The sequence below is a fragment of the Onychomys torridus genome, chromosome 4 (assembly GCF_903995425.1).
Source record: "Onychomys torridus chromosome 4, mOncTor1.1, whole genome shotgun sequence".
NCBI classification, from domain to species: domain Eukaryota; kingdom Metazoa; phylum Chordata; class Mammalia; order Rodentia; family Cricetidae; genus Onychomys; species Onychomys torridus.
In genome coordinates, this window is record NC_050446.1 from 93,382,484 (window position 1) to 93,394,712 (window position 12,229).

The window sequence follows — 12,229 nt, forward strand, 5'->3', positions numbered from 1 at the left end:
AGACTAGTCAGATTGGCAGACTCCGGGCCCAGCAAGAGCCTCTGTGTCAGGAATAAGAAGTGAAGAGCCATCAAGGAAGATACCTAATATCAACCTCTGACCTCCACTTGTACACACACACACACACACACACACACACACACACACACACAAAAGAAAAATTCCGTTTCTTTTCACCCTAGCCAATTTTTGTTTGATTTTGAGACAAGGTCTCTTATGTCGTGAGGGTAGCCTTAAACAAGTTATGACTTTCCCATTTCCCCTCCTGAGTGCTGGGGTTACAGGCACGCGTCACCACACCCAGTTCCTTAGGTGGTGCTGGTGATCAAACCTGGGCTTCATGCATGCTAAGCAAGCACTCCACCAAAATGAGCCACATGCCAGCCCTCTAGCCACATTTTAAAGATGTTTTTTAAAACTATTTTTAATTGTGTACACACACACACACACACACACACACATACACACACACACACACACACGTGCGCGCAAATATACACAGATGCCTGCAGAGGCCAAAGATGTTAGATGCCCCCGAAGCTGGAGTTACAGGCAGTTGTGAGCCACCTGATATGGACCGCTAGGAATTGAACTCAGGTCCTCTGGAAGAGCAGTATGTGTTCTTAATTGATGAGCCATCTTTCCATCCCACCTAGCCATATTTTAAATCAATAGCCACACCTGATCATGGCTACTGTACTGGACGACAGAGCATAAACACTGACATTGTTAGACCAAAGTCCACTGGCTGCACACTAGTGTGGAAACATCAGAAGTGTGGATAAGGAAAGGAAGATGTCAGCTTCGGGCTGCAAATGCAGGAGGGGCTGACAGAGTAGGTGAGGCAGGCAGAGGAGAAAGCAGGGGAAATGCCCAACAATCATTAGCAAAATAGAGAGCATGAGACTCAAGCTGCCCACAGACCCCAAGCAATCCCTGTGAGGAGGAAGCAGCTCCAGAAACCAGCAGCTTGCAGAGGAGTATTCTGGAAACTCCCACAAGTATTCTGTATGGTGGCCTCTGGGAAGGGCTGTGAAAACAGCAGCCTTCCTTCCCAGCAGAGGGGATGACTAGGTCAAGGAAAGGACCATGCACCAAGAGGCTCCAGCATCCTCCAACAGGCCTGCAGAGTTCTGCCTTGCCCCAAACAGACCAAGGCTGCCAATGCGTTACTACCCAGGTCTGTGGCTTGGTAACATCTGAATCCAGAACCCAGAAGCACTGGACCGTGTGGGTCTGGCCCCCAGCCACTCCGAATGTGAAAGAAGGGTAGAGGGAAGCTGTGCCCAACCCTGCCTCCACAAAGCTGTATTTATGATGTCTCTCTCCTGCTCCTGTGCACAAGTGCCCAGCTGAGAGGCTCCTCCATGTACAGGAGGCAAAGAATAAAGGTTTTTCTAACACAACCTACAGAATGTGGAGTGCTGAAACTGAATGGTAGAGGCTTCGTTTTGTTTTGTTGTTTTGTTTTGAGACAAGGTTTCTCTGTGTAGCTTTGGCGCCTGTCCTGGAACTCTCTCTGTAGCCCACGCTGGCCTCGAACTCACAAGAGGTCTGCCTGCCTCTGCCTCCCGTGTGCTGGGATTAAAGGCGTGCCCTACCACCGCCCATGGTAGAGGCTTCTTTGAAGTCAAGATCCTGAGCTGGCCAAGACCAGCTCATGTCCCTCCTCTCTCCAGGGTCTGGGACACTGTGGTGGTCTAAGTGAGAACGGCCCCATAGACTCATATATGTTTGAATGTTGGTGTCTGGTAGGCAGCACTGTTTGGTAAAGATTAGCAAGTGTGGCCTTGTTAAGGAGGTGTGTCACTGGGGATGGGCTTTGAGGTTTCAAAAGCCCATGCCATTCCCAGTTAGCTCTCTCTCTCTGCCTTGTGGTTATCTCAGCAGATAAGCTCTCAGTTACTGCTCCAGCATCCTGCCTACTGCCATACCCCCTACGCCGATGATCATGGACTCTATAATCTCCGGAACCATGAGTCCTCAAATTGAATGCTTTCCTTTGTAAGCTGCCTTACAGCGATAGCAAAGTAACTAAGTCAGCACACTCCCCAGAAGCTCCCAACCTCTCAGGCAGGTATAGGGACAGGTAACCAGGCAGAGAGACCCTGAGGGCTCTATCTAAGAGGCTGTGAACATGCCAGCAGGTACCCAGACTGTTTCAGAGAAGGGAAGCACCAGGAGGTCCTGCCTCCAAAGCAATCATCTCTCCAACAGAGTGACCGGGAGCCTATGCCCCAACCTCTGCAGTCGGGCTAAAAAACTGGATCATGAAGGACAGAGTGAATACAAGCCACTGTGGAGTTGTAAGGATGAAGAGGCGGCCCTGGGCCCACAGGCACTCTTGGCCACAAGTGGAGCACCAGATTGAGCACTCCAGGTTCAACATGGGACATGATGCTCTCTCTAGAGATGTGCTAATCAGTGGGAGTGGGAAGCAGAGACACCTGCCTTCTGGCCTCTTCACCCCACACTGGGTTGCCTATTCTCCAAATCCTTTACCCCATGACCAAGAACAAATAGACAGAAGCCCTCTGGGCAGGGATGAGAGCTCCAACAGGAGACACGCATGGAGGGTAAACAAGGCAAACTTTTTTCTTTCCTTTTTCTTTTTGATTTTTCAGCAGGGTTTCTCTGTGTAGCCCTGGCTGTTCTGGAACTTACTCCGTAGGCCAGGCTGGCCCTGAACTCAGAGAAATCCACCGAGAGCTGGGACTAAAGGTGTGTACCACTATGTCTGGCATGGGCCAACTACTGTGTAGCTCTGAAGGTGTACTTCGGTGGTAGCATGTGGGTTAATTATAAGCAGGACCCTGGGTTTGATCCAGTGCCAGAAAAAGACAAAAATAGAAAAGAAAAAAAACCGCCAGGTGGTGGTGTATGTCTGTAATCTCAGCACTTGGGAGGAGAGGCAGGCAGATCTCTGAGTTCGAGGCCAGCCTGTTCTACAGAAGGAGTTCCAGGACAGCCAGAACTACACAAATGAATGAATGAATGAACGAATAAATGAACAAACAAACAAATAAATAAATAAATTTTAAAAAATAAAAAAAAAAGGAAGAAAGAAAGAGATGAAGGGAGGAAGGGTGGAAGGAAGAAAGGAGAAAAAGAAAACACCTAGGATAGGGTCCTCTGGTATCTCAGAGAGATCAGGGATGAGCAGGGAGTCAGCCCTCCTACATGGGCTGGTGAACCCCCACCCCATTTTACTCTTATTTGGACTTGAGAAAGTGGAAGCTGAAGAGGGTCCCAGACCCCAAGCAGACCCAGCTGGGTGACTCCTGGCTTTTTACCTTTGATAATCCTGTGTCACTCAAGTCCACTGTGCCCTGGGGCTGTCCCTCCAACCAGGAAATCTTCAGGGGGTTGTCCACCAGGCCCACTTCATTTCTAACAGCCAGCTCCTGCCAAATAGAGTATCTAGTCTCTGTCCCAACTGATCCAGCTCTAAGGGGCTCTTTCTACCCCCCCAGAAAGACTAAAACCAACACTGTAGTCCTCGAAGCAGATCTAGGCAACCTCAGCAACCTGCAAACAACGCTATGCTCAAGTTCTGGCTCTTGTGGGAGAATGGAGGAGATACACCTTCTGAGTTGGAGAAACAAAAAAGAACATTCATAGTGGGAGGCCATGCTGGGTCAGGGTGGGAGGCCATGCTGGGTCAGGGTGGGAGGCCATGCTGGGTCAGGGTGGGAGGCTATGCTGGGTCAGGGTGGGAGGCCATGCTGGGTCAGGGTGGGAGGCCATGCTGGGGCAGGGTGGGAGGCCATGCTGGGGCAGGGTGGGAGGCCATGCTGGGGCAGGGTGGGAGGCCATGCTGGGTCAGGGTGGGAGGCTATGCTGGGTCAGGGTGGGAGACCATGCTGGGGCAGGGTGGGAGGCCATGCTGGGGCAGGGTGGGAGGCCATGCTGGGGCAGGGTGGAGGGTGTGGTATGGAGCCAGCCAGAGTGAAATAAGTCAGAGCATTCTTGAAGCCAGGAGACCTTTGGGGAGATCCAACTCTCGAACTGGCCTAAAGACCCGTTGGCAGTGTGGGGCACCTAATTAGGAGGACCTGTAATACTGAGCCCCTGTCCAGAATGATAGGACTTGCCAGTGGCCCCAAACCCCATACAGCACTCACTGCGGCCCTGACAGTTGCAAACTCCACTATGGCGTTGCCTGCCTTCTTTCTGGAAAGCACCAGGTTGAGAATCTCTCCATACTGTGGGGATAAGAGAACAGCACGGCCCATTATGCTACAGTCCAACCCTGGACTATGTTATTATGAGGGACCCAGGGAAACATGGTTGGGGAGATTTAGTTGTTCTCATTTCCCGAGGTATACAGAACAAAGGTAAGGTGGGCAGAGCATTGAGACCCAGGCTAGAACCCAGCATAGCTGTCTCCACTTCTGGGAGCAGGAAAGAGGGGGCTTTCATTCTAGACAGCCACCTCCTCTCCCCAACACATCCCCCTAAACCCTGAGCCTCAAGGAAAGGGCTAGGCTTAGGCAGGGAAGGAAAGCTGGCCAGAGGGGCACATGCTAACTCAAGTGACGAGAGAACTGGCCTAGGGGAGCTCTAGTCTGACCCATGGAGATGAGACAGACAAGAAAAGAGTGGGTAGCAACATTAATGAAGTCCAGGGGCATCTGAGATGACAGAGTGGAGGGGGTTAGCAGAGCATACCTTTTGCAAAAGCCTCAGCAGGACGTCTCTGGAGTAGCCACCTTGGGACTCATCCTCCTTCCTGCACTTCCACTTTAGCTAGAAAGACAGCGTCACCATGAACCACACCAGACCCTACAAGTGAGCCTGCCACTCTGAGCAGCTCCTGCTGCTCTCCAAGCTCTGGTAACTTAGACTATCCACTTTGCCTCCTGTAGAAACTGAGAGGGAGGCGGCATGATCAGTCTTAGAGACACTTTGTACACTATGAGAACCCATCTCAAGCAGGCATGATGGCACACACCTTTAATCCCGGCACTCAGAGACAGGGGCAGGCAGATCTCTGAGTTTGAGACCAGCCTGGTCTACAGAGCAAGTTCCAGGACAGCCAGGGCTACCCAGAGAAACTCCGTCTCAGAAAAAAAGTTAAAAAGAAAAGGAAAGAACCCGTCTCAAAGGGCTCTGAGGATGTCTTGCCCACACCAGCCACTGTTACAGCCCCGCGGTGGGACAGGCTCTGAGAGACAGTCCTGGGTCCTGCCTAGGATTCTTGCTGAGAACTACTGTGCTGTGATTACAGATCCTACACACTCACCTTCAGCTTGGGGGTTCCTTTGCCTTCAACATTTTCTGTTCTTCCTAAAAATATTGGGAAAAGAAGAAAAGTAAAATTTCAGAGAGTCCAAGGTCTCCCCGGTAAAAGGTGGGGAAGCTGGATATAACCCCATCCCATCCCTGGGTAGCCTGCTCAGCCTCTTCCTGAAGGTCATCTGTTAGCTCTCTCAAATGAAAAGCTGGGAACACATCGTCGGAGCCAGGGGCAGAGACACAGACCACTCAGTTCCACTGAGGCCAAGTACCCCAAGGCCTTTTCCCTCAAGATCTGCTCCAAAACAGAGCCGTCTCTGCTTGGGACTGAGACTTGCAAAAAGCACATGGGCTCCCCAAACTGGTGTGTCACAGTAGTTCGCTGTGGCACACCATGGGGTATTCACAGGGTTCTGGCAGGTGGAACTCTACAGCCACGCCACGAAGCGGCCGGCACAGCATCCATAGCATGAGGTGCACTGCCCTGGAGGAGACACGGGAGAGCGCTTACTCTCACCTCGCAGCCTCTGCTCTCGGTCCTGGCGGATCTGCTCCTGGATCAGCCTTTGCTGCTCCTCCAACTGACGGGAACCCTCTTCTCGAAGGCGTGCAATCTGCAGGGCAGGGGAGCGGAGGGGTGACAATTCTGTGCAGATCCAGTTCCAGGTTGGCTCACCTTGTAAAGGTCCCCAGGAGGTTCCACCTGCAAGCTAGGGCTCAGCAACCTGCAGGTGGGACAAATTACCCAGCTCCCACAGAAGACAGAAAGAGCAAGCTCTCCCAATACAACAGCTACGCAGGGCCTCCTCACCCCCCCCCCCAAGCTGCAACGACCCTCAGGCCAGTGGATCTGGGTGCTCACCTCCTGCTCTAGTGCTGTGGTGCTCCGGCTCTCCTCTTCTTCCTCACTCCCCTGGGCCTGGGCCTGCCGCTCCCGGGCCTCCAGGTCTAGGCACAAGGGTTGAACAGTTCAATTTCTAGTCTGCATGTCTGCTATGGCCTGAGCCCACCCCAGCTCTGGCTGCTTCCCCAGCACCTCAAACAGGATGAGCACCAAACCCCACCTGTCCTCTTGCTGTGTCTACACATACCCAGTTACTTTATATTGCAAAGGGACACACACAGAAGAGATATGGGCTACAGCCAAGCAGCATGGGTCTGGAAAAGTTACAACAGCTCACACTGACCAAGCAGGTTCTCTCCACGAACTGAGCAGAGTACAGGTGGGTGCTGTGTCAGCAGCCCAGGGCCCTGTGTCAAAGATGCCCATGGGTGGAGCTGCCAGCCTCTGCCACCGTGGTTTGGCACCAGAGCCTGAGCTGGGCTGTGCCTCAGCTTGGATTCCTTTCCCATCACTGATCTCAAGTCCTCACTGTCTCCCTTCCTCACTCTCCTCTGCCAAGAGTCACTGTGGCCACAGTCCCAGCGGCCTCTCCTCAGACAGGCAGATGGGTGCTGGTATACTCCCACACCCCAAGCCCCGGGCCTGGCAGCTGTTGTAACAAACCTTCTCTCAGGCCCGGGGCTCGCTGCTCTCCTCTCTGGCTACTTTATTACCTGGAATTGGCATCCCTCTGCCTCTCATCCCATTTGACCTTGTCCATGCCAAGCAAGTGTTCTACCACTAAGCTAGGCCCTGGCCTGTTTGTCTGTCTGGTAAATTCATTTTAAATGATTGAACTGGGGCCAGTGAGATGAGTCCACAGGCCTAGTCTCTAGCTGCTAAGTGTGAGGACTTGAGTTCAGTTCCTGAACCCACAGGGTGGACAGCGAAAACTGGCTCCTGCAAGGTGTCTTCTGACCCCCACAAGTGCTCCATGGCAGGCTGGTGCAGACTCACACTGAATAAAGAAATATAAAACATACTTTACAAAACTGAGCTGTATTTTGCTCCCTTGAGCTCCGGGGAAGCTTCCTAGAGTGGAGGCTTAGCAGGAAGAGGCTGGAGTGAGTGGCAAAGAGGCAGCCTGGACTGGAGGTGAGCACACCGACTCACGGCACTCAGTGGAGTGCCCACTCAGCAGCCTTCTGCACTTTCAAGACAGTTATTGTTACTTTCACGTGTGTGAGTGTTTCGTCGGCCTGCATGCCTGCATGAGTCAGAAGACAGTATTAGACCCCTGCAACTGGAGTTCCAGGCAGCTGTGAGCTGTCATGTGGCTGCTAGGAATCGAACCCAGGTGCTCTGCCTGAGCAACAAGTGCTTTTAACCCCCGAGCTACATCCCCAGCCTTTCTTACCTTTGATAGTAACCCCGTAACTGATACCATTCCCCAGAGTGCCTTTAGGACCCAGCCTCCCGGGACAGTTTTGCCAGGACCTAGGCAAAGGCCCCGAGAAGAAAGGTGAGGGAGACTAATGGCAAGGGCCAAGGGAAGCCAGAGGCTGGACAGCCTGAGCAGGTCACCTACCCAGCTTCACCTTCTTCCTTTTCTCATCGAGCCTCTGGGTCCTCTCTGCTGCCTGCTTCTTGGCTTTCCTCACCTTGTCATATGCAGCCTGGGGTCCGGGGGGTGGGTGGGGGGATGACAGAGCAGAGTCAGCCAGAGAAAAAGGAATCTTCCTGCCCCCAACCAGAGTCACCAGGATTGCCGGGGCTTGGACGGCAAGTACTGTACCACGGGGCAGAGGGTCAAGGGCTCTCACGCCCTAGCCAGTGGAGCCAGCCCCTGCTCAGCTCCCGAGATGCATGAGACTGGGGGCGTTCTAGACCACAGCAGACCAATCACCGGGCACAACTCAGTCACAGGAGGCGCCACTTACCCTGGCTGCAGCATCTGTCAGAACCTCCAAGGCCTGGGAAAGCTGGTGGAACAGTTCAGCTGCCCACGGGGTAAACAAAGCGGGGGTCAAGTGGAGCCGGACAGGGCGGTCGCGCCTTCCCCAGGGGAGTGCTCCAAAGGAGCCAGGGCCAGCACACGACAGGCCACAGGGAATGCTAAGTACACCCACGACCGAGGACACCAACTGGGGACCCCGAACATATGAAGCCTCGCCCTTGGCCCACTGCTCAAGGCAGACCACGTGTATCTACACCCACAGCACAGACACACAGAGCTAGGTCGGTGGGCAGGCCTCTTCCTCCCCAGGTCCTCGAGGGGCTCACCTGCTCTGGGGTTGTCTGGATTTTTGTCTGGATGGCAGGAAAGTGCTTTCTGTCGGTATGCCTTCTTCACCTAGAAGAGTCAGACGACGTCATCAGTCACCGTCCCTGAGGGACAACAGGAGAGCCTGCCCAAGGTGTGGCGATCAATCCCCTGCCACCTAAAAGAGGCTCTGGCTCCCTTTTCACAGCCACCATGACACGTAGCAAAGAAGCTGAAGGCCATGGAGGGAGCTGGACACCCGACAGAAAGGCGAGCGAGTGCCCGGGCTCATTTGACCCTGGTCTCAGTAGGGACACTTGTGAACATCTACTAGACACACTCTTGGTGGGCACGGAGGCTGCGCCAACCTTCCGGAGGAAACTGAGCGGCTAAGCTTCGTCATTACACATTTATCTATCTATCCTGTGTTCCTGAGTGTGCTTGCACGCCGCAGAGTTCGTGTGAAAGCCAGAGGACAGCAATGTGGAGTTGGTTCTTTTCTTTTCCACGTAGGTTCAAGGAATGGCAGAGAGAGACAGAGACAGAGACAGAGACACACAGAGAGAGACAGAGAGACAGAGAGAGGAAAAAGGAAAAGTCACTGGTTACTTTTTTGTCATTACTCTGACCACTCAGTCCTTACCCTGATGTGTGACTCCTGAGGGTTTGTTTGTTTGTTTGTTTTTCGAGACAGGGTTTCTCTGTGTAGCTTTGCGCCTTTCCTGGATCTCACTTGGTAGCCCAGGCTGGCCTCGAACTCACAGAGATCAGCCTGCCTCTGCCTCCTGAGTGCTGGGATTAAAGGCGTGCACCACCACTGCCTGGACTCCTGAGTTTTTATTGATAAAGAATAATTAGGCAAACAGTTCACTGGAGAGATGGCTTGGTGGTTAAGTGCATTTGCTGCTCTTGCAGAGGAGCGGGGGTGGGGGGGGGGGGGGGGGGGGGGGGTGTTCACTTGCCAGCACCCATGCGGTTGCTCACATTCATTTTAGGGGATCTGGTGCCCTCTTCTGGCCTCTATAGGCACTGCATGCACTTTGTGCACAGACACGCATGAAGGTAAAACACTCACACACATAAAACAAAAATAAGAAGACCAACAGCTACCAAGAGGTTCTTTCACACATGGCCCGCTTAGACGGTTCCAGTAACATGGTACAGTCACACAATCTGCCTGTGAGGTGTCTGCCTCTCACCTGTGCTCTGCACAGGTTACCTGCTGCTTAGACTCCTGGAGGAGCAGCTCAACACTCCGGCTTCCCGGTTTCCCAGAGGGAACTAATACCATGTCTACACTCAAGCTAGCTAAATAAGGACTTCAGAGGCAGGCAGGCAGGCAGGCAGGAGAGAGTCACTTAGGCAGGTGCCTGACTCAAACTACCTCCAGTCCCAGAGTCCAGGATCTCTGGGGTTGTGCTGCCACCTTCTGGCCTCAGTCAGCCCCACGCCCACACCTGCCAGGGCTAGCAGCACGGCTTTCCAGATGGAGCCTGAGGGAGAGAGGAGGCCTTGGACAGTGAGAGAGCAGATGTTCTTCCCTGTCCTTCCACCTTCCCAATTGCCTACTTATGTATACCCCAGACCGCATCGCTCACCACCCCTGCTCTCCTCTTTAAAAAGTACAATGATTGGGCATGGAGGCTTCACATCTGTAACCACAGCCAACAGGACACAGAGACAAGAAAATCAGAAGCTCTGGATGCAGACGAAGCTACAGAATGAGTCTCAACACTTCTCCCCCACAAAACCCCAATACGAGGTAAGAAGAGACAGCCTGCTAGGTCATCTCACTGTGAAGATGTCATCTTGAACTCTGGTTCCACGCCACTATCTCCCCCCTCTGAGCCTGCAGCTGCATCCTTTTTGTTTTTATGTCATGGTTTTCTTGAGACAGGGTTTCACGGTGTTCCCCTAGCTGGCCTGGAATTCTCTATGTAGACCAGGCTGGCCTTTAATTAGCAAAGATCAACCCAGCTGTTTTCTAAGTGCTGATATATTTTAAGGCCCTTTATCTGTTTGTTTGTTTTTCCTGTAAGTGAAACACCACAAAAATGTATAAAGGAGCTGGCACCTGGTTGTGGAGGCACACACCTATAATTCTAGCACTAGAGAGGCAGAGGTCACTCTACAAAGTGAGACCCTATCTCAAAAAACAGCAACAACAAACAAACATAAGATATGATTAATAACAAGAAAAAAATTTGGCCTCACACACAAAAATTAAAAGCTATTTTTCAGCTATTAGTTCACAAGTAAAAAGGGATATTGGGGGGTGAGATGGTTCAGGGTGAAGAGCACTTGTTCTTGCAAAAAGCCCAGGTTCAGTTCCCAGCACCCACATTGGGTGGCTTACAGCTGCCTGTAACTCCAGCTTTAGGGGCTCCATGGCCTTTTTGGCCTTTGTACTCATTTGGTGCACATACATATACTCAGAAGTTAACTTAAAATAAATACATACATTTTTTCAAAAGAAATTTACAAGGACAGTATTTGATATTGGAACATAGAACTGGATCCTCAGACCTAAGCAAGGGCCTTCATCCTCCTCCTCCTCTTCTTTGGAGACAGGGCTTCATATATAGCACATTTCCCTAGAACTTACTTCATAGCAGAGGCTAGCCTTGAACTCCTGATCCTCCTATTTCTAATTCCCAAGTGCTGATTAGAAGCATGCACCACCAGAGCCAGCTTGCTTTTTTGGTTTAGTTATTAAAAACTTTTTTTTTTTTTTTTTTTTTTTTTTTGGTTTTTCGAGACAGGGTTTCTCTGTGTAGCTTTGTGCCTTTTCCTAGAACTCACTTGGTAGCCCAGGCTGGCCTCGAACTCACAGATCCGCCTGCCTCTGCCTCCCGAGTGCTGGGATTAAAGGTGTGTGCCACCACCGCCCGGCTTAAAAACTTTTTTAAAAGATTTACTCTTAGGGACAGAAGAGCCCGCACAGTGTTTAAGAGCACTCAGCACCCACAGAGGAGTTTACAAATATCTGTAACTCCAGGTCAGAGAATCTAGAGCCATAGTCAGACTCCACAGCACTAGGCACACATCAGTACACAGACATACACATAGGCAAAACGCTTACACAGAAATAAAAATAAATAAAATCTTTAAAAAAAAAAAACCCACTTTTGTTTGTTTGTTTTTTGAGACGAAATTTCTCTAAATAGCCCTGGCTGTCCTTAAACTCAGATCTGCCTGCCTTTGCCTCCTGAATGCTGGGATTAAAGGTGTACACCACCATAGCCTGGCATTTCTTTTTATTTTTCAAAGTGTATGTAGGGGAGTGTGTGTGTGTGTGTGTGTGTGTGTGTGTGTGTGTGTGTGTGTGCTAGAGTGCCCAAACCAGCAGACACCAGAAATACTGTGTTCATCTAGAGTTGGAGTTGCTTGTGGGTGCTGGAAACTGAACTACTGAAAAGCAGTACACATTCTTAACTGCTGAGCCATCTCCAGCCCCTTGTTTATTTTTTGAGACAGGGTCGCACAATATAGCCCAGGATGCCGTGAAGCTTACCATGTATCTGGAGTTGGGATCCAAGTATAAGGATAAGTATGTGTCACCATGTCTGGCAAGCAAGACCTCTTCTTCTTCTTCTTTTTTTTTTTTTTTTGGTTTTTCCAGACAGGGTTTCTCTGTAGCTTTGGAGCCTGTCCTGTCCTGGACTAGCTCTGTAGACCAGGCTGGCCTCGAACTCACAGAGATCCACCTGCCTCTGCCTCCGGAGTGCTGGGATTACAGGCATGCGCCACTACTGCCTGGCGCATGACCTCTTCTAAGAGTCTAAGATTTTAAAAATTATTTGTATGTGTGTACATCAGGACCGCCCCTCTCCCACTACAGACATAGGTGGAGGAGTCACAGGCGGCTGTCAGCCACCTAACATGAGTGCTGAGACTCGAATTTG

The 12,229-nt window shown here is 51.5% G+C and overlaps 1 protein-coding gene across 1 annotated transcript in view; it reads right to left on the minus strand.

Annotated features, from left to right (window-relative positions):
• Dnajc17 (DnaJ heat shock protein family (Hsp40) member C17) overlaps window positions 1-12,229 on the minus strand; it is a 33,567-nt gene that overhangs the window by 3,638 nt on the left and 17,700 nt on the right. Inside the window, exons 2-10 of the mRNA XM_036185026.1 lie at window positions 8,345-8,414; window positions 8,002-8,060; window positions 7,650-7,737; window positions 6,101-6,186; window positions 5,756-5,852; window positions 5,246-5,289; window positions 4,672-4,749; window positions 4,125-4,205; window positions 3,294-3,404 (exon numbers count right to left, since the gene is read on the minus strand). Coding sequence (XP_036040919.1) covers window positions 3,294-3,404; window positions 4,125-4,205; window positions 4,672-4,749; window positions 5,246-5,289; window positions 5,756-5,852; window positions 6,101-6,186; window positions 7,650-7,737; window positions 8,002-8,060; window positions 8,345-8,414 — 714 coding nt within the window. The remainder of the gene's footprint in view (window positions 1-3,293; window positions 3,405-4,124; window positions 4,206-4,671; window positions 4,750-5,245; window positions 5,290-5,755; window positions 5,853-6,100; window positions 6,187-7,649; window positions 7,738-8,001; window positions 8,061-8,344; window positions 8,415-12,229) is intronic.